Here is a 22505-nt window from a genome sequence, read left to right as displayed (position 1 = left end):
TGTTGTACAACTGCTATCAACAGTGTTGTACAACTGTTATCAAAAGTGTTGTACAACTGTTATCAATAGTGTTGTACAACTGCTATCAACAGTGTTGTACAACTGCTATCAAAAGTGTTGTAAAACTGTTATCAATAGTGTTGTACAACTGCTATCAACAGTGTTGTACAACTGTTATCAATAGTGTTGTACAACTGCTATCAACAGTGTTGTACAACTGTTATCAAAAGTGTTGTACAACTGTTATCAATAGTGTTGTACAACTGCTATCAACAGTGTTGTTCACAATGTTTATTACTGGGATTACCTTGACACCTGTACTGAAATTTAAAACATTAAGTAAACATGCGTTTTTTGTCTTTATTCGTGCAGCTATGTGGTGTCAAATGCGCTTTTTCGTGATATAATCAGGATCCATGCGACAGGCGGGTACACATTGAATGGATACCGTTCATGACAGGCCACTGAACATCAACAAAAAGCTTTTAAAATTCACAATTGGAGATTTTCTAGTTTCCATTAGAATTTCCTGTCGTGTTACGCATGCAAGGCTTTTAGCTCTCCTCATAAAAATAACCATTCCGTTAAAGAATAAAGAAATGAAAGGATGTAATAAATCATTATTTGGAACATCGCATGTGGTGTTTACATATATCTACGTGTCTAGCATACGGGATAATGTTATTTCGTAACGTTCACCTGATCTGTATATAGAATGTTAACCCTATGATTGATATACAGGAATTTCACTTTTTAAGCCCAGCACGCATAAACTTGTGAGCACACACTTTTAAGTATGGTTTGTGTGAAGTGTATACTTATTTTCACAGCAAAGTATTGAAAACGTGTTTCACGTACCCGTTGTTTCAGAAATGTGTTTCGCGCACTCTTTGTTTCAAATATGGTTTAAACAAATTCGTTAACTAAGAAACTCCTACGCCAAGTATCTGGGCAAACACAACCAGAAAATTCTTATACGTTTACTAAATCGCAATTGCAACTGAAAATTGCCACATCACAAAAAGAAAGATTTACAAGATTGATTGACAAGACGAATCTTGAATAAAACAAGGTATTCCGAAAGGATAAGCGTCTTCTACTTCATTGGCGACACCCGTCATGTAAACCTTTTATCAAGCATATCATTAATTTCACGTTTACAAATAATAACAAGGAAAACAACAAGAGATGACCAAACATTCAAATGGATATCGAAAACACCTTACTTCATATCGCAAGGGAAATAGAATACTTCCGAGTAAGAGTATAATGGTGACCATTAAACTTCGTCACCAACCATCTACAGCTTATACTGAAACATAGACAATAAGAACAAACCCCTGAATACAAAGCTATAAACTTTATTTGTTTTACGTCAATTTCGAAATAAGTTATTTTCAACTGATACTAATTACTCTTGTTGGCCCGAATGTAAGCGTGCGAGGGGGTCTTATTTTGTGTGGAAATCGGAGTACATGGGGGAAAACCCACGTGGTCGAGCAGGTGACCTTTATGCCTTTTCGTGTCCGTGAAATCGAACCCCAGACGGCTAGGTGAAAGGTGAGTGCGTTACCACTGCGCCAACCAACCACTCTTAAATATCAAAATAACTATGACGTGTAAACATTATACACTTTCATTTGATGAAATATGAATATTACTATCTAGTATCTAGAAACATAAATTCACAATTGAGTATTTGAATTATCCTACGTAGCATACAGCTTGATGAGGAAACGTTCAGCGGGGTAAGCGTATTCCTAAGGATACGATATTTGTGTACGATAGAAAATGTGTATAATATGTTTATAACAATATTCTTAAATTTAGCAGAAATCGATTACATATTCATTAAAGAGTATACAAATCCCACGTTAATTACAGGAAGCCGTTAATTATGTATGAATATGTAGTACAGTATTAAACATTACGTGCAACAGTCGTGTCCGATTAACCAAAGTCTCTAGTTTCTCATCCCAGTAGATTAACTTTTCCTGAAGCGGCGACGCTGAGACCGGTTTATTTGAAAGTGAAATATCCTTCTTTCCGTGGAGTATTCAACAGGCAAAATATCATAATTAGTTTTTAAAGTTACAAATCACGTGATTAATCAGATTTAGATGGTGTTTTCTATGTGCGCATCATATATTTCCTGTAGAGTGGTATATGTTATTAAAGTATTTATCGTCTATAGGGAAATCCCTCGGTTACATGCTTCTTGTATGAGATGTTTATGGGTAAATCTGTCACTGAACTTCTAAATGAACGATAATACATAACCAGCTTACGACGTTAACGTTTAATACTAGAGCAAAGTTAGGGACAATATATTTAATTTTGAATATGTTACAGTTGAATTGATTTTAACAATAAGAAATCAATACAGCAAAACATCCATGTACGTATTGAATCTATAATATCATTGATGGACTGTTGCACCCCATATACATGTATGTTATACTCTCTCAGGCGCCACATGTTCCTCCACTACCCAAATATTTGCATTACCAAAGTGTTTAAATCCACATCAGCATGCATCTTGCTAAACACATATATGGCGCAAATACTTTATTTTAATTGATAAAAAAATGTTTTTCTTGTTTAACTGAATGAGTTTTAATGCGGCCATATTACAGCAACGTTTGTGGAAAGTCAATGTAAGGGAGGTAACTCTAACAGAAAATGGTTCTTCTGTATATATTGGTTCGGCTATGCCTGTACACAAAAGATGTTGCATTGGCTGCGTCACCCAGAAATCAATTGTGATGTCATGCTAAACAACAATGTCGTTACGTCATGAATTGGAAATGGCACAACAGAATGGCTGACTGCGTTTGATTTAATCCTCCACATTTTCATTTTAAAACACGTCATAGATTGTAGCTTGTCTGAGTTATGTGATAAAAAAGTCTTCTTTTTTAAATTTTGCCCTCCAAGGCTCGCAAAAATAAAAACTCATTAATTCCATATGAACTGGAAATTTAACTTAGATATTTTATGTATATAACCAAACTTCATAACATTTGAATGCAAATGTTGAAATTTGAAACATCCTCAGTAATGAGTAACCGACTTAGCTACATATAAACAAAATGGCTCCATTAAATCGGGGCAAAATATTTAGAATTTTGGAAGTTATTTAAACTACTACTTCCGTATTTTAGCCTAATGTAGTATAATTGTTGTCGCGGGAAATACTTTAAATGTGAGAAAGCAGACATGATTATGACATGTGACCAGATACATGGCCATTTTGTTATGTGACCAGATACATGACCATTTTGTTATGTGACCAGATACATGACCATTTTGTCATTTGACCAGAGACATGACCATTTTGACATGTGACCAGATACAGGATTACTTTGACATGTGACCAGATACATGACCATTTTGTCATGTGACCAGATACATGACCATATTGACATGTGACCAGATACATGACCATTTTGACATGTGACCAGATACATGACCATTTTGACATGTGACCAGATACCGGACCATTTTGACATATGACCAGATACAGAACAATTATGACATATGACCAGATACAGGACCATTTTGTCATGTGACCAGATACATGACCATTTTGTTATGTGACCATATACAGGACTATTTTAACATGTGGCCAGATACATGACCATTTTGTCATGTGACCATATACAGGACCATTTTGTCATGTGGCCAGATACATGACCATTTTGACATGTGACCAGATACATGACCATTTTGACATGTGACTAGATACAGTACCATTTTGACATATGACCAGATAAAGGACTATTTTGACACGTGGCCAGATAAAGGACCATTTTGACATGTGACCAGATACATGACCATTTTGTCATGTGACCATATACAGGACTATTTTAACATGTGGCCAGATACATGACCATTTTGTCACGTGGCCAGATACATGACCATTTTGTCATGTGACCAGATACAGGACCATTTTGACATATGACCAGATACAGGACTATTTTGTCATGTGACCAGATACAGGACCATTTTGCCATGTGACCACATACAGGACCATTTTGTCATGTAACCAGATACATGACCATTTTGACATATGACCAGATAAAGGACTATTTTGACATGTGACCAGATACATGACCATTTTGACATGTGACCAGATTTTGACATTAGACCAGATACAGGACCATTTTGACATTAGACCAGATACAGGACTATTTTGACATGTGATCAGATACAGGACCATTTCGACATGTGACCAGATACAGGACTTATTTGACACGTGGCCAGATACAGGACTATTATAACAAGTGACCAGATATGAGCATTATTCTGGCCATAAGTGACGATAATTGAACGACACAAGCATTCGTTTAATAAACAAACACAAGATTGTAAAAAAAAACCACTCGTGTGAAAAAACGTACATTTGCCTTTAAATACAACTTTAGAAGCAGTGCAGCCTAGTAATGAATTAGACTACATCGTTCAGCTGTTAGTTCTTGTAGACCTCGTTAATGATACATAAACCTTAAAACTATTGAAGTCGAGGAGGCGAATCGGTAAAATGGTAATCGGTAGAAATAAATGTCAAAATCCACATGGGGAGATTCACAGGGACTAAACTATCTACATAATTACTTGTATACAAGACTGGCCATTTATATAATGAAACATATACAGTATGTGCTTCAGTTTAAAAAAACAATGAAATTAACTTTCATCATTTCTGATTTCTCCGTTATTTCTAACCTTGTTTTTATTCTTGTCGTGTGCATATTAATTATTTCCGTTTTTGTTGGTTTCTATCCTATCTAGTAAACATCGTTTATTAAGATTTCCCGTAACTCTGCTCTATTCCCTCGATAATTAAATGGAAGGCTTTTAGTCGGATATCTCATTTCTCCAAAATCGATCATGAATGAAGATAATAGAGTTATGTCGGATTCCGCTAGACATCTTGTGCTAGTGATTAACCGTAGCAGACAGCCGTTCAGCAGCCTCACCACACATACACACTCCCGCCTCGCAATTGATTTTAATACGTCCCAGCTTAGTCAAGCTTTAAACGGTGAGAGCTGGTGATAAACACTTGGCAAGTGAACCGGAAGTAAGGGAACTACAGAGGTCGGTGGTGTACATTTAAGCTGGTGTCTGCCTATGACGTACTGGTACCCAAACCTGGAAAATATGTAACACAACGCGGATGCTTGACCAGATAGCTGTATAAAGGTAAGTATGGACATGGGTGCATTACAAATCCAGATTTGTAAACACTGTCATACAAGTACGCACCAACGTGACTGAGTTTGAAAAACATACAAACCACTCGCTGGTTTATCGTGACCCAGATGTGCTTTCGGCCGTTCAGTGTGGCAAGTAGTCTCATTGATAATGTACATAAAGTACGTATGTACGAATGGCCTCCCTTAAAACTCATATGTAATACATTCTTAAGTCTTACTTTCACACAAAGTATACATCCTTCATATTTAGTGTCAAATAAAGTATCAATCCTTTTATCTTAACGTCACCGAAAGTATCAATCCTTTTATCTTAACGTCACCGAAAGTATCAATCCTTTTATCTTAATGTCACAGAAAGTATCAATCCTTTTATCTTAATGTCACAGAAAGTATCAGTCCTTTTATCTTAATGTCACATTAAGTATCAATCCTTTTATCTTAACGTCACCGAAAGTATCAATCCTTTTATCTTAATGTCACAGAAAGTATCAATCCTTTTATCTTAATGTCACATAAAGTATCATTCATTTTATCTTAATGTCACAGAAAGTATCAGTCCTTTTATCTTAATGTCACATAAAGTATCATTCATTTTATCTTAATGTCACAGAAAGTATCAATCCTTTTATCTTAATGTCACAGAAAGTATCGATCCTTTTATCTTATGTCACAGAAAGTATCGATCCTTTTATCTTAATGTCACAGAAAGAATATTTTTACCTTTGAGGTAAGTTCACTTTAACGAGCCCGAACAAACGAGTCATATTCTTCAATCAAGTCTGAAATAGATATATGTTGAAATATGATGTCCTATCGCCACTTCTAATTCTTACGGGCTAATTTTTTTCTGTCGGCAAAAACGTAGACGCTTCGGCTAGTGTTTATGACAGAGGAAATTTCCTTGTAGAGCATCTGACTAACTTGTAAACGAATATTAATGAAAATATCAAATTAAATATGACAGAAGTAATTATTTTTTCAATGTAGGAATCGAACATAGGACGTAAAGTTCTTTAGGCCAACATACTACCGCGTGAAATAAAGTGAATCCAAAAGAAAAAAATCTCTATCCTTGGAAGGCTGGTTAAAGAACATGTACATTAGACACATCATAGTAATGATGTATAGTGTCTTTAATTGGAGAAAAAAGATGCTTTATATTCACTAGATATTATTATAAATATAAACGATTTAAAAATATACTTATTAAATCTCTAGTTTGCTGTTCTGCTGGAAAATGCTGAAGCAATGGGCTGTTTTGGTATTTAAGTACATCTTGGTTACGCTTACAGTACTTCACTAGCTATTTGGAAACTGTCAAATTATTGAAACGTATTAAGACGAGCCTGCTGCGAAATCATAAAATTTAGAATCATTTTGAAAATGAATCGTTGGTAGATAAAGTCCCCAAAGTTGTGACAATGATGTTATCTAATTCTGAATCAGATAGTTACGTGGTAATACCTGTCAAACGTGTTTTGATTCCATCAGTGGGCTATACTCTTTTTACTTACTTTATGATAAGTGTAAAAAAAATCTTCTTTAAAAATTGATATTATACAGAATTATTTTTCAATTACCAAAACCTGTGTTTATTGACACTCGCCCTTGGTCTGTTGTAACGTAATATCTAACTCTTCACACGTATATGATATATGTTACATGTAAAAATAACAACTACTTAAGAAGTCAGAGAATAACTGCATCGCTCAAAAACAGTAAATGTGATTCTGTCCTTTATCCATTCTGGTCACACTTTAAATCTCTCTCATTGTTAATAGTGAAATTTGTCGCTCAAGTGTAGAACATGATTTGTGTTAAATCTTAATGTGACCGTCTGGCTTATTAGACAGTTTAATTGCGGTCACCTTAGTGTCAGAATCATGCCGTGAAACATTGGCTGGACATGATCTCCACCAGTGAGACATTAACTGGTCACGGTTTAATTGTAGATCAGTAGAAGACACTTTCCCTATCAGAATTAGATTATAATTACTTTAGGATAAACTGTAAGATCACAGCAAATAGAGTCAGTCCTGGTGTGGCCGTGGAAGGAGTAACTTGTTAAGCTCGATACTCAGGCCATACATGTTATCATTGTTGTAACTGTGTTAATACTCAACATTTGTACTTGAGAACGGTTGTTGCTGGTCTTTTGTATAACATAAGGATAGTACAACATAGTGGGGTAACACTTATCTACTGCTTCAATGTTAGAATAACGTCTTGTAATAATTAATGACCTATTTACGTATGTACGAGTAAGGTCGATATTCTTAATAGTCCACTCCGTACCCGAATATCTCGAATGCTGGAGTCTCTTACGTTGAAATTATCCAATGCGTTCTACTTTGATGTGCATTTTTCGGAGTTGAACCAATGATTTGGACATTACTAGGTAAACAAGATACAAAATAACATAAAACGTTGAACATGATGACGTAACAACAGTCATTATGATTATGTATCACGTTTCACATTAGATGTGTTCAGAATTCCCGGTCTACGGAAAAGTCGTTAACACGTTATCAGACGAGAATGGTTAGGAAAAGTGAGTTAACAAGGTTGACCAGAATATATCAGCAGCGGGACATACCGTAAAAGTATACAATTCCGTGATACGTCATTCAGTGAAGGTAATTCAATACCATGGGAAAAGTTCTTGATTGAAACTCTTCCAAAACGCCAAAAATCTAATTAGCTGTATATCTAGTCTCAAAGATAAACTTACATGTATTTACTTTAAACACGTTTGATAAACACGTCGGATATGCGTCACAGGAATCTCGCCGTGTTAAGTCTTTTTATTAGCTTTTCTCAATCCGGTCCTTCCCGTCTCTAAACGAGCTTGCCAATATGACCAACATGTCACTCTGTGAAGCTCATCACGCCATACGTTTGAAATGATTTTCGTCTCAGTTTCGACTTCTGATTGGACAAATGTCGCCCTGTACCGTGAATAGAAGACACTTCAGACAAGAGCTAACTTACATTGTACAAGCTAGCAAGACCGTTTGGCACGAACGAGGGAGCCTTCTCTATGATAGTTTACCTGTTCAACAGATTGGTTACCTGTCCAACAGATAGGCTTCCTTTCCAACAAATTTGACTACCTGTCCAACAGATCGGTTTCCTGTCCTGCAGAAGGGTTACCATTCCAACAGATAGGTTACCTTTCCAACCGATTAACTATCTGTCCAACAGGAAGGCTTCCTTTCCAACAAATTTGGCTACCTGTCTAACAGATCGGTTTCCTGTCCAGCAGAAGGGCATTGTTCTCGTTAAAAGCCGGTTGCCGGCAAAAGTCGCCGGCTATTTCCACATGCACAACCGGCTATTATTTCATGGAAATTGAGAAAAAAAACCATCAGGTACTTACTAATCTTGATTATCTACTGTTCTAATTAGGATATTTCAAACAACAAACCATCAAACAAGTTTATCAGTGAAATAGAATGTGTGGAATTTACGGAAGTTTACTCACAGATCATGTTCTACTTTCGTTCTTAGCGGTAGTGCAGAATCACTAATGCGCTTTACTTACAAGGTAAGGGTGGGACACTGACAAACGCTTCAGTGACTCAGAGTGTGAAAAACCCCAAAATGCAACCATAGAAGAAAAAGAAGAAAATATCAGATTTCTTCCTAACAAAACCTGCAGGTGAAACATGTGAAAATCTCACCGATTTTTTGGAGTTGACATAGCCTATATTCTGTTTGCATGCCACTGAATGTTTTATCATGTATCGTTTTATTAACATTTCGACAAGCCATACATCCGACTAGTACTGTTGCTGTCGCTATGCCGGGAATGTATGCAACACGATGCTCATTACTGATAAATAGGACTGTGCCACTGTGTCATCAGGGATATTTATTTTTTTTATAAATTAAGGACTGTCCATTCAAGATAATACCCAAACAGAAATACCTGATATACCTCGTTAATCTTACATTTACGGGAAGCCTGAAGATGGATTGCCGCGTGGTCTAAGCTACACAAAGGGACATAACTGATAAGGATAACGTGCTAAAATATTTTCTGAAAGCCATTTAAGTTTGATAAGACAACACATCAAAATCAACGATTCAGTAAAGAAAATAAATAAAGATGACAGGATAATTTTGACCATGTGTTAGTTTTGTTGTTTATGATGTTATTTATTTTACTTATAAATTTGCAGTTTTCTGGGCATTTTTTCATTGAAAATGATGAACACCAAACATCATTATTTTGGGTTTACATAATTTTCACACATTATCTTAAGCAGTAAACCTGCTATCAGTTTGGGTCAAATTAAATGAAGTGTTTAAGTTGCAAATAAAGTTGTAGAATCAAAATTATATACTGTTTAACATGCTTATCATTAGATTTATTAATTTGGGTATTAAGATTATCATAATGCAAAAATGCTTGTTTAGAATACTGTATTTTTGTCTTATAAAAATTTCACATGTGTTGGTTGTTTACAGTTACAGACATTTTGTTTGTCACATGTTGTGCAGGCTGGCAGGTAGTTTCCTCAACCCTGCACAAAGTCTATTCACTTAAAAACTGTGTTTACAAATACAAATATTCTTCAGAAAGCTGATATATATATTTTCAAGTAAACAGTACACATATATCTTTTTTTCCATTTTTATCATATTCAAGCAAAAAGTAACCTCTATTTCATGTAAAAATATATCAATTCCAATACTGAGATGTGCCCAAATTGCACCTAGAGCATCCTAAAAAATCAAAATTTTCCTGGGGGAGGCCCAAACCCCCCCTATGAGAACCCCCCCCCCCATACTCTCCCCCCTCTCGGCCTGTGGCCTCGTTGCGCTGGCCTACTACGGCCACCGGGAGGGGCCTACGGCCCATCAACCACCTATTCTCAATTTTCAACCACCTATTCTAAAACTTACTGAAACTGAAGGGTTACCATTCCGACAGATAGGTTACCTTTTCAACAGATCGACTAACTGCCCTATATATTGGTTCCCTGTTCAACAGATCGGTTTTCTTGTGTAACAGAATAGTTACCTGTTCAACATATTGATTCCTTGTCCAACAAATAAGCTACATTTCCAACAGATAAGCTAAACCAGGGCTTATTGGTGTTTTTTTTTTAAATGTGAATTATTCAAAGTCTTCTTTTCCCCAAATGTGTCTACTACTGGCGCGGAGACGCCGGCGAAGTTGACGAGTTAGTCGGGATGTTCAAAATGAAAAAGTTTATAGATTTTGTTTCTCAAGGATAAGATGTTGAAAGTTCGAATTTGCTTGTTGTATTTCATAACCGCTACTACCCTTTGTCATTTTGTAATTTGTCTCAACTTTGGCGATTACCACATATGGTAATAGTTTACGGTGTGAAAGGTGGTGTGGCTGCTCGCACAAACAGGAAACGCCAAGAACGATAACTCTAAACGCGACATTGTTCAGGATCATAAGGATGTTTGTTTAATAGTTAGTTACAATATTTCATTATAACAACCTTCTTTAAAAATATATTAAAGTTCACAGTTGTCAATTGATCCCAGAAACTACCCACCAGAACAAACCATTTACTCGTGAAATGTTGCCTTAATCAATGACATAATATTCAAGGGATACATTTTCATTAGCATCAATCCAATAATGAATATGATTGCTGAAATGATAAAAAAATCAACACTCCGCGTGACTTCAATGTCTATAACGATATGAGAGAAGCAAAACGATATATGAATATTAATTGCCAGGTGTTAATTCCACAAAAACTGGAATACTTTCTGAGAGTAACATATGTTTCCTAGTCGATATTACAAGATAAAATGTACACCTGTATCATCTGTAATTCAGGTATTGAATTTAATTTTAACGAAAGCGATAGCAGGCTACACGTATATGATGACACGAAGATTATAGTATTCGCTTTAATCATATTCTACATAAGAGAGAATTTAAACGCGTTTCGACATAAGACATTCTCAGCCGAGCAGGACATTTTTACACTGCCGATACGTTCATCTGACGTTTTTCACTTGATATGATTCATCAGTGGTTAGTGTTTTAAAATATGTGTTATTTTGGTGAATGTAAAGAAAGACAAATGTGGTAAAACTCTGGAATAAGCTCTGAATTGTAGCGTTATGATTATGACGTCATTGAAGTTATTACATTTCACTGAGTTATACGAAGATGGAAGGCAACCTGGAGGAGAATTCATACAGCCGCAGAAAAATGTCTAACATGCCCTAAGCAATAATCAATAGATATATTACCTTTTATATATATGTTTATTCGGTGTGTATATTTAGCTTCCATTTTTACGTGTCCTTAAAGATAATCTTTTTTCAGTTGCGAGTAATTCTCATCCTTGATAAGAATAAGATGTTGTGCAAAAGAAATCCTTTCCTTAATTAACGTTAAATAATGGCGGAAGAAATGTGCATCAAATCAAAGACTTTAAGATACAAAAAATATCTTATATTCCAGACACACAAAAGTAAAGATGATAGAGAGAAATCGGTGATTACCTGAGTGATATAGATAACAATTAAAAGAGTTTCAAGTCCAGATCCGTCAAAATGCCAGTGGTCAAAGTGAAAGATGACCACGGAAAAACCATGACCCTTCGGGAGGTAGAGGGTTGCTATTTACCGTTAATTCGAGTACCTTATGATCAGGAAGAAGAGTTCCTTGGGAGGATGGACTGGACGGCGAGGCCAGATGACATACTAATTTGTGCTTATCCAAAGTCAGGTGGGTTGATGAGAAAAAACGTGTTTTTTAAAGAAATATTAGGATAGTATACTGTTTCAAGGACTGAAAAATACTAGTTATTGTTTTCAAAGATAAAAAGTATCAAAACAATTCTCCAGGAGCAAAGATCACATTTTTTTTATTTCTCTCTGTAGTCGTTCATAGCAATTCCCTGCACCAATGACAATGACTAGGCTCTAGATATCTTAATCACTTTACATACATTATGTATAACACTATATATGACATATTGTTTTCTATTCTTAAATTTGTCGGAAATAGAACAACATGATAGATGGATGATCTCCCCTTTAAGTATTAGCAGATAGCGTTTTAATTCCGCAATACCATATTCGTGTTATCGAAAATTATTCAGCATCCAAGAACTGGATTGGTGCTCTTAGGATCTGACAATGGACGATACCTTTAGACATTTCTGATGAACGATGTATTGCGTTGATCTAAAGTATACATTAATTTGTGTCTTGTGTTGTAAACATTTTCGTCCTGTTAAGTGTTTAGCTGAAGAAAATACCTACCCAGGCGACACACCATCAATGATTGATGTAATGTAATACTGTGAGAATGTAGCTTCTTCCTAACTGTTCTCTTCCGTTAGGGACTCACTGGGTTTGGGAGATCGTGTGTATGTTATTGAATGGAAACGCCGAAAGAATCCACTTGATGAAGGAAATGGCCATGCTAGAGTGTCTGTCCCGATCAGCGCTGGACTCTATGACGTCACCAAGAGTGTTAAATACTCACCTGTACTTCGGACAGATACCAGAGGACTTTAGACAGAAGAAGTGTAAGGTGGTGTACATACTGAGAAACCCCCGGGACGTGGCAGTGTCCTTCTTTAACCATCATACACGACTGCTGGACTATGAGTATAGTGGCGATTGGCATCAGTATTTACCGAGGTTCATTGAGGGCAAGGGTATGTAAAGACCATGGTATTTTTTATGTTGACTAGAAGACTTGATTGGCAACATGCTTCAGTTTCATCTGTATGTAACATACTTTTATGTGCTGTGTTAGCTTTTTGAAGAAACTGCTAAAAGATTAACGATCTATCTGGTCCTACATTTTTGAAAAGTATTGTTGTGTGAAACATTCATCATAGAATTTAGACCTGCTTTGGACAGAGCCTAGAACAAAACTCTAGATTTCTTTAGCACGTGTTAGTACATACCTGCTGTCGTACATACTTTATGAAACTTTATCAGATTGCACTGTACTGTTTCCGTGTTTATAGTGGACTACGGATCCTGGTTTGATTATGTTATGGACTGGGAAAACGCCATGAACAGGAACCAGTTGAACCCAACACATGTGCTCACTTATGAAGACCTCCAGAAGGTATACAAATGTAACAAAGTGACAACAGAATGTCTAAAAATAAAAACGAATATGTACATCTTACTAATGATTGAAGAGCACGTGACACTTAACTCTTAACCTAATTTCTGACAAGGATAAAACTTTGTGTGTCCATATATACAGGTTAGTTATGGAGGATCTTGTTTAAATACATTATATTATTGACTAAATTACATCGTCATCAGACAAGGGTTACAATGTCTACTTTAGATCAAAGGTGTTTACTTCGGTTTACCTGTATTTACTTAGATAACAATAAATGTTCATAAGTAATTGAGGGAGTATTTTCGTTACCTTAACTTATTGTCATGTTGTTGTATAAGTCGTTTTGATTTTAGAGATATTTACCTAAACTTTCATTTCTAAACATTGATTTCCAAGCAATATCAATAATGTGTATATTTTTATACCAGATAATTGATTTCTGTTTAATGTGATTAACTTGGAAGAAATATATGTACTTTTACGTAAATCGTAAGTTTGTTCTCCAAAATATAACAAATATTTAACAAGGTGAGTGTCACAAGCTTATCGCGAGTTATCTCCCCGTACACGCGTCGGTTTTTTTTAAAATAAACTGAAATATTTGTTATTTAATACAACTCTATAAAACTGACTATCAGAAACACTTTATAGATATCCTGACAACAGAAACACACTATACTTCCTACACACTGTTAGATCCTGACATCAGAAACACACTATACTTCCTACATAATGTTAGATGTCTTAGATATCCTGAAATCAGAAACACACTATACTTCTTACACACTGTTAGATCCTGAAATCAGAAACACACTATACTTCTTACACAATGTTATATATCTTAGATATCCTGACAACAGAAACACACTGTACTTCCTACACAATGTTAGATATCTTAGATATCCTGAAATCAGAAACACACTATACTTCCTACACACTGTTAGATCCTGAAATCAGAAACACACTATACTTTTTACACAATGTTAGATCATGGAAATCAGAAACACACTATACTTCCTACACACTGTTAGATCCTGAAATCAGAAACACACTATACTTCCTACACACTGTTAGATCCTGAAATCAGAAACACACTATACTTCTTACACAATGTTAGATATCTTAGATATCCTGAAATCAGAAACACACTATACTTCCTACACACTGTTAGATCCTGAAATCAGAAACACACTGTACTTCCTACACAATGTTAGATATCTTAGATATCCTGAAATCAGAAACACACTATATTTCCTATACAATGTTAGATATCTTAGATATCCTGAAATCAGAAACACACTATACTTCCTACACACTGTTAGATCATGAAATCAGAAACACACTATACTTCCTACACACTGCCGTCCATCTTTTTTGGACAATTTTTATAAAATCTCATGTGATATGAAAACTAATTGAAGATATTTCAGTCACATATTTCAGAAAAGCTATCGATTTTCAAGATAAAATATGGAGAACAAAATGAATAGGAGACAGCTATTTTTGCACCATTTTCAGCTCATCGTTTATGATATGATTTCACAATCAATTTCTGTGTATATTACACTAGTAACATGTCCGCTAACATTTACGAGGCGAATTTACTGGATGACAAGCAGATTATGTGATAAAAATGTGAGGAAACAAAAACGCTGAACACTGAGATCAAGAGGTATCAAGATTGCTTAAATCAATTACCCGGGCCTTTTCCTAGATCACTTAGATTAAAAAAGTCCACATACACAACACGCAGTCAACCAACTTCTGGTGAAAAAAACAAAAGGGTCATTAGTTACGTTTTGGCGAGTTCCGTGCTCGGATAAAGTTATGTTTTTATAATGAAATGAACTGACAAATCATTAAGACAATACAAGTACAATAAAGTGACACAATCGGTTACAGAAATAGCAAAAACATATCCAGTATATATATGTACACTTTAGGCATGTGCAACTTGAACGGAAATGTGTTTAGTGGAACTCTGATGTCCGCGGTAGTGGTATGATTAACAGACAATAAAGACCCATTTGAACAACTTACAAACGGATCTTTCTACTGCTTCAAGTTTAGGCTGGACCATGAATTCAAATCGACAAATGATATTTGTGTTGTAGGACTGTGTGAAAGAGGTAGGTAGACTGGCGACCTTTCTAAAGGCTGAGGGCACTGCTTCATTATACCAGGATATTGTTAATCAATGCAACTTCAAAAAAATGAAAAAGGAGAAAGACCCATTAGAGGATGCAACGGAATGGAAAGATGATCAACCTGGAATGTACAGGAAAGGTAAGGAAACAACATGACAATTACCATAACATGTGTTACCATGACAATTCCCTCTTGGTGGTATGCTTGGTACCATGACAATTCACACTTGGTAATATCTTTTATTACCATGACAATTCTCACTTGGTAATATGTCTTGTTATCATGACAATTCTCATATGGTAACATGTCTTGTTACCATGACAATTCTCACATGGTAACATGTTTTGTTACCATGACAATTCTCATATGGTAACATGTCTTGGTACCATGACAATTCTCACTTGGTAATATGTCTTGTTATCATGACAATTCTCATATGGTAACATGTCTTGTTACCATGACAATTCTCACATGGTAACATGTCTTGTTACCATGACAATTCCAACGTGGTTACATGCTTTTCTTGTTGTAAAATACTTCATCGGTACATGTTTTTCTCGCTCTCTTCCATCTTTGATAAAAAAAACTTCTTTGTACATTTGTGTCCATATAATATTGATTACGTTGTTATAGTTGATTAAATTCAATATGGAATTACACCTTTGTAAGACCGTTTATGTATGTTTTAACCAGTACACTATGACTGTAGATGCCGTTTACTATATTTACGTATCTTGCGAGGAATCTTTAGAAGGGTATTCTATATAATGTGACTGATTTAATTCCAGGTATAGTGGGAGATTGGAAGAACTGGTTTACTGTTGCCCAAAGTGACATGTTTAACACCGTGTACAGAGAAAGGCTGAAAAACACCGTGCTACCAGCGCCTTATGATCAATAGATTATGTCATACAACACATTCAAAATGGCAGCGCGAAAAACTGTCTGTAATCCGTGTGCTGCTTGGACTAATCTCACATAACCCAACTACAGTATTGACTAACGTCTGTCAGAGAAAACACGTGGATACACAGGTACACATCTGTCTGATATCTACCTGTTACATAGATCGCTTTTATATCGATTCCCTCGTATTGAATAAAACATGTTTTTGTGTGAAATTGTATTTAAAAAGATAGTTTGATGCTTTTTAGATTTTATTTACATTCTTTCTGATGGTATGGTTATTGCGAAAATTTATAAATCAGTGTTTTAAACAAGAGAATGTGAATGTTTAGGACCTGTTGAAGTTTTTTTCTACGCTCAGTGGAATCCGATTTCTGAATTGGTTTAAAGGTTGTGGCTCGACTGTTTAAACTGAGGGTTCGTAAAGAAGAAAAAGAGAACAGTATACCCTTGTTTTCTATGAGAACCCTTTTTATATAGTCTTCCTTTCATCTTTCGCCCGCCTGTTTACATGTATCGAAAACAAGCTTTGTGATATTAATTAGTAACGTATTTGTGTATTTTTAATGAAAATCTATGTATATAAATAACTTTTAATGTCTATTTTCAAAATTGTGTTATGTTGTTTTCAAATGTTGCCGTTATGTATTTTCATCACCATGAAGATTAAGTTAGGTTAACATAAAACTACTGAAAAGCACTAGGTTCACTACAGGAAAATCAGCATCATCGTCGGAGAGTCAGTGTGATTCAAGGCATCACTGGTCACAGATCAACAGGTAGATAATCTCTAGATTTATTGGGATTTTAGTACTCTATGTTTCTTTATATGAATATATGCCTGTAGTAATAGTAATGTATATGTAATCAAATGTGGTGGTATCCAAGACTGTTTCAAAAATTGTTATATGAATTAATATATTTTCACAAAATTTAAGATTTGAAAATAAATTTGTAATTTTAGATATGTGTCATTTTCTTTTCTAAAAGATTGAAAAATAGGAAATTAGAATAGAAACGAACCCAGTTAGCAAGTAAGGACACCTGTTTACCCTGTAAAAACACGATTTACTGTACCGATTTTTGGTAGAAGATTACACAGTCCTAATATTGATATGGTCATAAATGAGATGGTCAGTGGTTCTAAATACATGGTCTCATAACCAATGTAAAAATTGGAAATTTACCGATGGTAAGATTTGGAATGCAGTTTTTCTTTAGCTGAATGGAGTTTAAGTTAAATGGGAGGATGTTACAGACAATCAATTAGTAGTACATTGTCTCATCATTTCGTAATAATGTTTTCTTACCAATCGGTTATCTATAGGCTAATCCATATTGCAGGTCTGACCGAAAGAGATCAGTAACAAAGGATGAAACTGGCTGAGTCTTTTTACTATATTGAATTAGAAGGGAATATACAATGCGAATCGGCTGATATTAAGTCGGTAGGAAACAATACGGGAGAACATCAAAGAAAAGCCTTGGGTAGGGGATATATATCAGGTGGGTATAAAACAAAACGATGAAAAGGCAACATATCAATTAAACAGTGAAATAAAACAGTGAGTACGAGAAATATACAGTCGGTAGGAATGTAAAATAAAACAGCGTGCACCAGAAATATACAGTCGGTAGGGTTAAATAAAACAGTGAGTACGAGAAATATACAGTCGGTAGGAATGTAAAATAGAACAGTGAGTACGAGAAATATACAGTCGGTAGGAAGTTAAAATAAAACAGTGAGTACGAGAAATATACAGTCGGTAGGAATGTAAAATAGAACAGTGAGTACGAGAAATATACAGTCGGTAGGAATGTAAAATAAAACAGTGAGTACGAGAAATATACAGTCGGTAGGGTAAAATAAAACAGTGAGTACGAGAAATATACAGTCGGTAGGAAGGTAAAATAAAACAGTGAGTACGAGAAATATACAGTCGGTAGGAAGGTAAAATAAAACAGTGAGTACGAGAAATATACAGTCGGTAGGAAGGTAAAATAAAACAGCGAGTACGAGAAATATACAGTCGGTAGGAATGTAAAATAAAACAGTGAGTACGAGAAATATACAGTCGGTAGGAATGTAAAATAAAACAGTGAGTACGAGAAATATACAGTCGGTAGGAATGTAAAATAAAACAGTGAGTACGAGAAATATACAGTCGGTAGGAAGGTAAAATAGAACAGTGAGTACGAGAAATATACAGTCGGTAGGAAGGTAAAATAAAACAGTGAGTACGAGACATATACAGTCGGTAGGAAGGTAAAATAAAACAGTGAGTACGAGAAATATACAGTCGGTAGCAAGGTAAAATAAAACAGTGAGTACGAGAAATATACAGTCGGTAGGAATGTAAAATAAAACAGTGAGTACGAGAAATATACAGTCGGTAGGAAGGTAAAATAAAACAGTGAGTACGAGAAATATACAGTCGGTAGGAAGGTAAAATAAAACAGTGAGTACGAGAAATATACAGTCGGTAGGAAGGTAAAATAAAACAGTGAAACAGTAGGAATGAAAATAAAACAGTGAGTACGAGAAATATACAGTCGGTAGGAATGTAAAATAAAACAGTGAGTACGAGAAATATACAGTCGGTAGGAATGTAAAATAAAACAGTGAGTACGAGAAATATACAGTCGGTAGGAATGTAAAATAAAACAGTGAGTACGAGAAATATACAGTCGGTAGGAATGTAAAATAAAACAGTGAGTACGAGAAATATACAGTCGGTAGGAATGTAAAATAAAACAGTGAGTACGAGAAATATACAGTCGGTAGGAATGTAAAATAAAACAGTGAGTACGAGAAATATACAGTCGGTAGGAATGTAAAATAAAACAGTGAGTACGAGAAATATACAGTCGGTAGGAATGTAAAATAAAACAGTGAGTACGAGAAATATACAGTCGGTAGGAATGTAAAATAAAACAGTGAGTACGAGAAATATACAGTCGGTAGGAAGGTAAAATAAAACAGTGAGTACGAGAAATATACAGTCGGTAGGAAGGTAAAATAAAACAGTGAGTACGAGAAATATACAGTCGGTAGGAATGTAAAATAAAACAGTGAGTACGAGAAATATACAGTCGGTAGGAAGGTAAAATAAAACAGTGAGTACGAGAAATATACAGTCGGTAGGAAGGTAAAATAAAACAGTGAGTACAAGAAATATACAGTCGGTAGGAAGGTAAAATAAAACGGCGAGTACGCGAAATATACAGTCGGTAGAAAGGTCAAATAAAACAGTGAGTACGAGAAATATACAGTCGGTAGGAAGGTAAAATAAAACAGTGAGTACGAGAAATATACAGTCGGTAGCAAGGTAAAATGAAACAGCGAGTACGAGAAATATACAGTCGGTAGGAAGGTAAAATAAAACAGTCGGTAGGAAGGTAAAATAAAACAGCGAGTACGCGAAATATACAGTCGGTAGGGTAAAATAAAACAGTGAGTACGAGAAATATACAGTCGGTAGCAAGGTAAAATAAAACAGTGAGTACGAGAAATATACAGTCGGTAGGAAGGTAAAATAAAACAGTGAGTACGAGAAATATACAGTCGGTACGTAGGTAAAATAAAACAGTGAGTACGAGAAATATACAGTCGGTAGGGTAAAATAAAACAGTGAGTACGAGAAATATACAGTCGGTAGGAAGGTAAAATAAAACAGTGAGTACGAGAAATATACAGTCGGTAGGAAGGTAAAATAAAACAGTGAGTACGAGAAATATACAGTCGGTAGCAAGGTAAAATAAAACAGGGAGTACGAGAAATATACAGTCGGTAGGAAGGTAAAATAAAACAGTGAGTACGAGAAATATACAGTCGGTAGGAAGGTAAAATAAAACAGTGAGTACGAGAAATATACAGTCGGTAGGAAGGTAAAATAAAACAGGTAGAGAAATATACAGTCGGTAGCAAGGTAAAATGAAACAGCGAGTACGAGAAATATACAGTCGGTAGGGTAAAATAAAACAGCGAGTACGAGAAATATACAGTCGGTAGGGTAAAATAAAACAGTGAGTACGAGAAATATACAGTCGGTAGCAAGGTAAAATAAAACAGTGAGTACGAGAAATATACAGTCGGTAGGAAGGTAAAATAAAACAGTGAGTACGCGAAATATACAGTCGGTAGGAAGGTAAAATAAAACAGTGAGTACGAGAAATATACAGTCGGTAGGAAGGTAAAATAAAACAGGGAGTACGAGAAATATACAGTCGGTAGGAAGGTAAAATAAAACAGTGAGTACGAGAAATATACAGTCGGTAGGAAGGTAAAATAAAACAGTGAGTACAAGAAATATACAGTCGGTAGGAAGGTAAAATAAAACAGCGAGTACGCGAAATATACAGTCGGTAGTACAGTGAGTACGAGAAATATACAGTCGGTAGGAATGTAAAATAAAACAGTGAGTACGAGAAATATACAGTCGGTAGGAAGGTAAAATAAAACAGTGAGTACGAGAAATATACAGTCGGTAGGAATGTAAAATAAAACAGCGAGTACGAGAAATATACAGTCGGTAGGAATGTAAAATAAAACAGTGAGAACGAGAAATATACAGTCGGTAGGAAGGTAAAATGAAACAGCGAGTACGAGAAATATACAGTCGGTAGGAAGGTAAAATAAAACAGTGAGTACGAGAAATATACAGTCGGTAGGAAGGTAAAATAAAACAGTGAGTACGAGAAATATACAGTCGGTAGGAAGGTAAAATAAAACAGCGAGTACGAGAAATATACAGTCGGTAGGAATGTAAAATAAAACAGTGAGAACGAGAAATATACAGTCGGTAGGAAGTTAAAATAAAACAGTGAGTACGAGAAATATACAGTCGGTAGCAAGGTAAAATGAAACAGCGAGTACGAGAAATATACAGTCGGTAGGAAGGTAAAATAAAACAGTGAGTACGAGAAATATACAGTCGGTAGGAAGGTAAAATAAAACAGTGAGTACGAGAAATATACAGTCGGTAGGAAGGTAAAATGAAACAGTGAGTACGAGAAATATACAGTCGGTAGGAAGGTAAAATAAAACAGTGAGTACGAGAAATATACAGTCGGTAGGAATGTAAAATAAAACAGTGAGTACGAGAAATATACAGTCGGTAGGAAGGTAAAATAAAACAGTGAGTACGAGAAATATACAGTCGGTAGGAATGTAAAATAAAAGAGTGAGTACGAGAAATATACAGTCGGTACGTAGGTAAAATAAAACAGTGAGTACGAGAAATATACAGTCGGTAGGGTAAAATAAAACAGTGAGTACGAGAAATATACAGTCGGTAGGAATGTAAAATAAAACAGCGAGTACGAGAAATATACAGTCGGTAGGAAGGTAAAATAAAACAGTGAGTACGAGAAATATACAGTCGGTAGCAAGGTAAAATGAAACAGCGAGTACGAGAAATATACAGTCGGTAGGGTAAAATAAAACAGTGAGTACGAGAAATATACAGTCGGTAGGAAGGTAAAATAAAACAGCGAGTACGCGAAATATACAGTCGGTAGGAAGGTAAAATAGAACAGTGAGTACGAGAAATATACAGTCGGTAGGAAGGTAAAATAGAACAGTGAGTACGAGAAATATACAGTCGGTAGCAAGGTAAAATAAAACAGTGAGTACGAGAAATATACAGTCGGTAGGAAGGTAAAATAAAACAGTGAGTACGAGAAATATACAGTCGGTAGGAAGTTAAAATAAAACAGTGAGTACGAGAAATATACAGTCGGTAGGGTAAAATAAAACAGTGAGTACGAGAAATATACAGTCGGTAGGAATGTAAAATAAAACAGTGAGTACGAGAAATATACAGTCGGTAGGAATGTAAAATAAAACAGTGAGAACGAGAAATATACAGTCGGTAGGAATGTAAAATAAAACAGTGAGTACGAGAAATATACAGTCGGTAGGAATGTAAAATAAAACAGCGAGTACGAGAAATATACAGTCGGTAGGAAGGTAAAATAAAACAGCGAGTACGAGAAATATACAGTCGGTAGGAAGGTAAAATAAAACAGCGTGTACAAGAAATATACAGTCGGTAGGGTTAAATAAAACAGTGAGTACGAGAAATATACAGTCGGTAGCAAGGTAAAATAAAACAGGGAGTACGAGA

General features: G+C 35.4%; 1 protein-coding gene across 1 annotated transcript; it reads left to right on the top strand.

Moving 5' to 3' along the window:
• The first annotated feature begins 5117 nt into the window (after positions 1-5117).
• LOC132551806 (sulfotransferase 1B1-like) lies at positions 5118-17340 on the top strand. Its single transcript, XM_060215950.1, has 6 exons — positions 5118-5208; positions 11689-11955; positions 12575-12895; positions 13214-13317; positions 15438-15609; positions 16260-17340. The coding sequence occupies exons 2-6, from the start codon at positions 11781-11783 to the stop codon at positions 16370-16372; spliced, it is 885 nt and encodes a 294-aa protein (XP_060071933.1). The 5' UTR covers positions 5118-5208; positions 11689-11780; the 3' UTR covers positions 16373-17340.
• Positions 17341-22505: the final 5165 nt, after the last annotated feature.

This window comes from Ylistrum balloti, unplaced genomic scaffold (assembly GCF_031769215.1).
Source record: "Ylistrum balloti isolate Yb309-2 unplaced genomic scaffold, AGI_CSIRO_Ybal_v1 Utg370218, whole genome shotgun sequence".
Lineage (NCBI taxonomy): Eukaryota > Metazoa > Mollusca > Bivalvia > Pectinida > Pectinidae > Ylistrum > Ylistrum balloti.
This window is presented reverse-complemented; position numbering and strand designations above follow the sequence as displayed.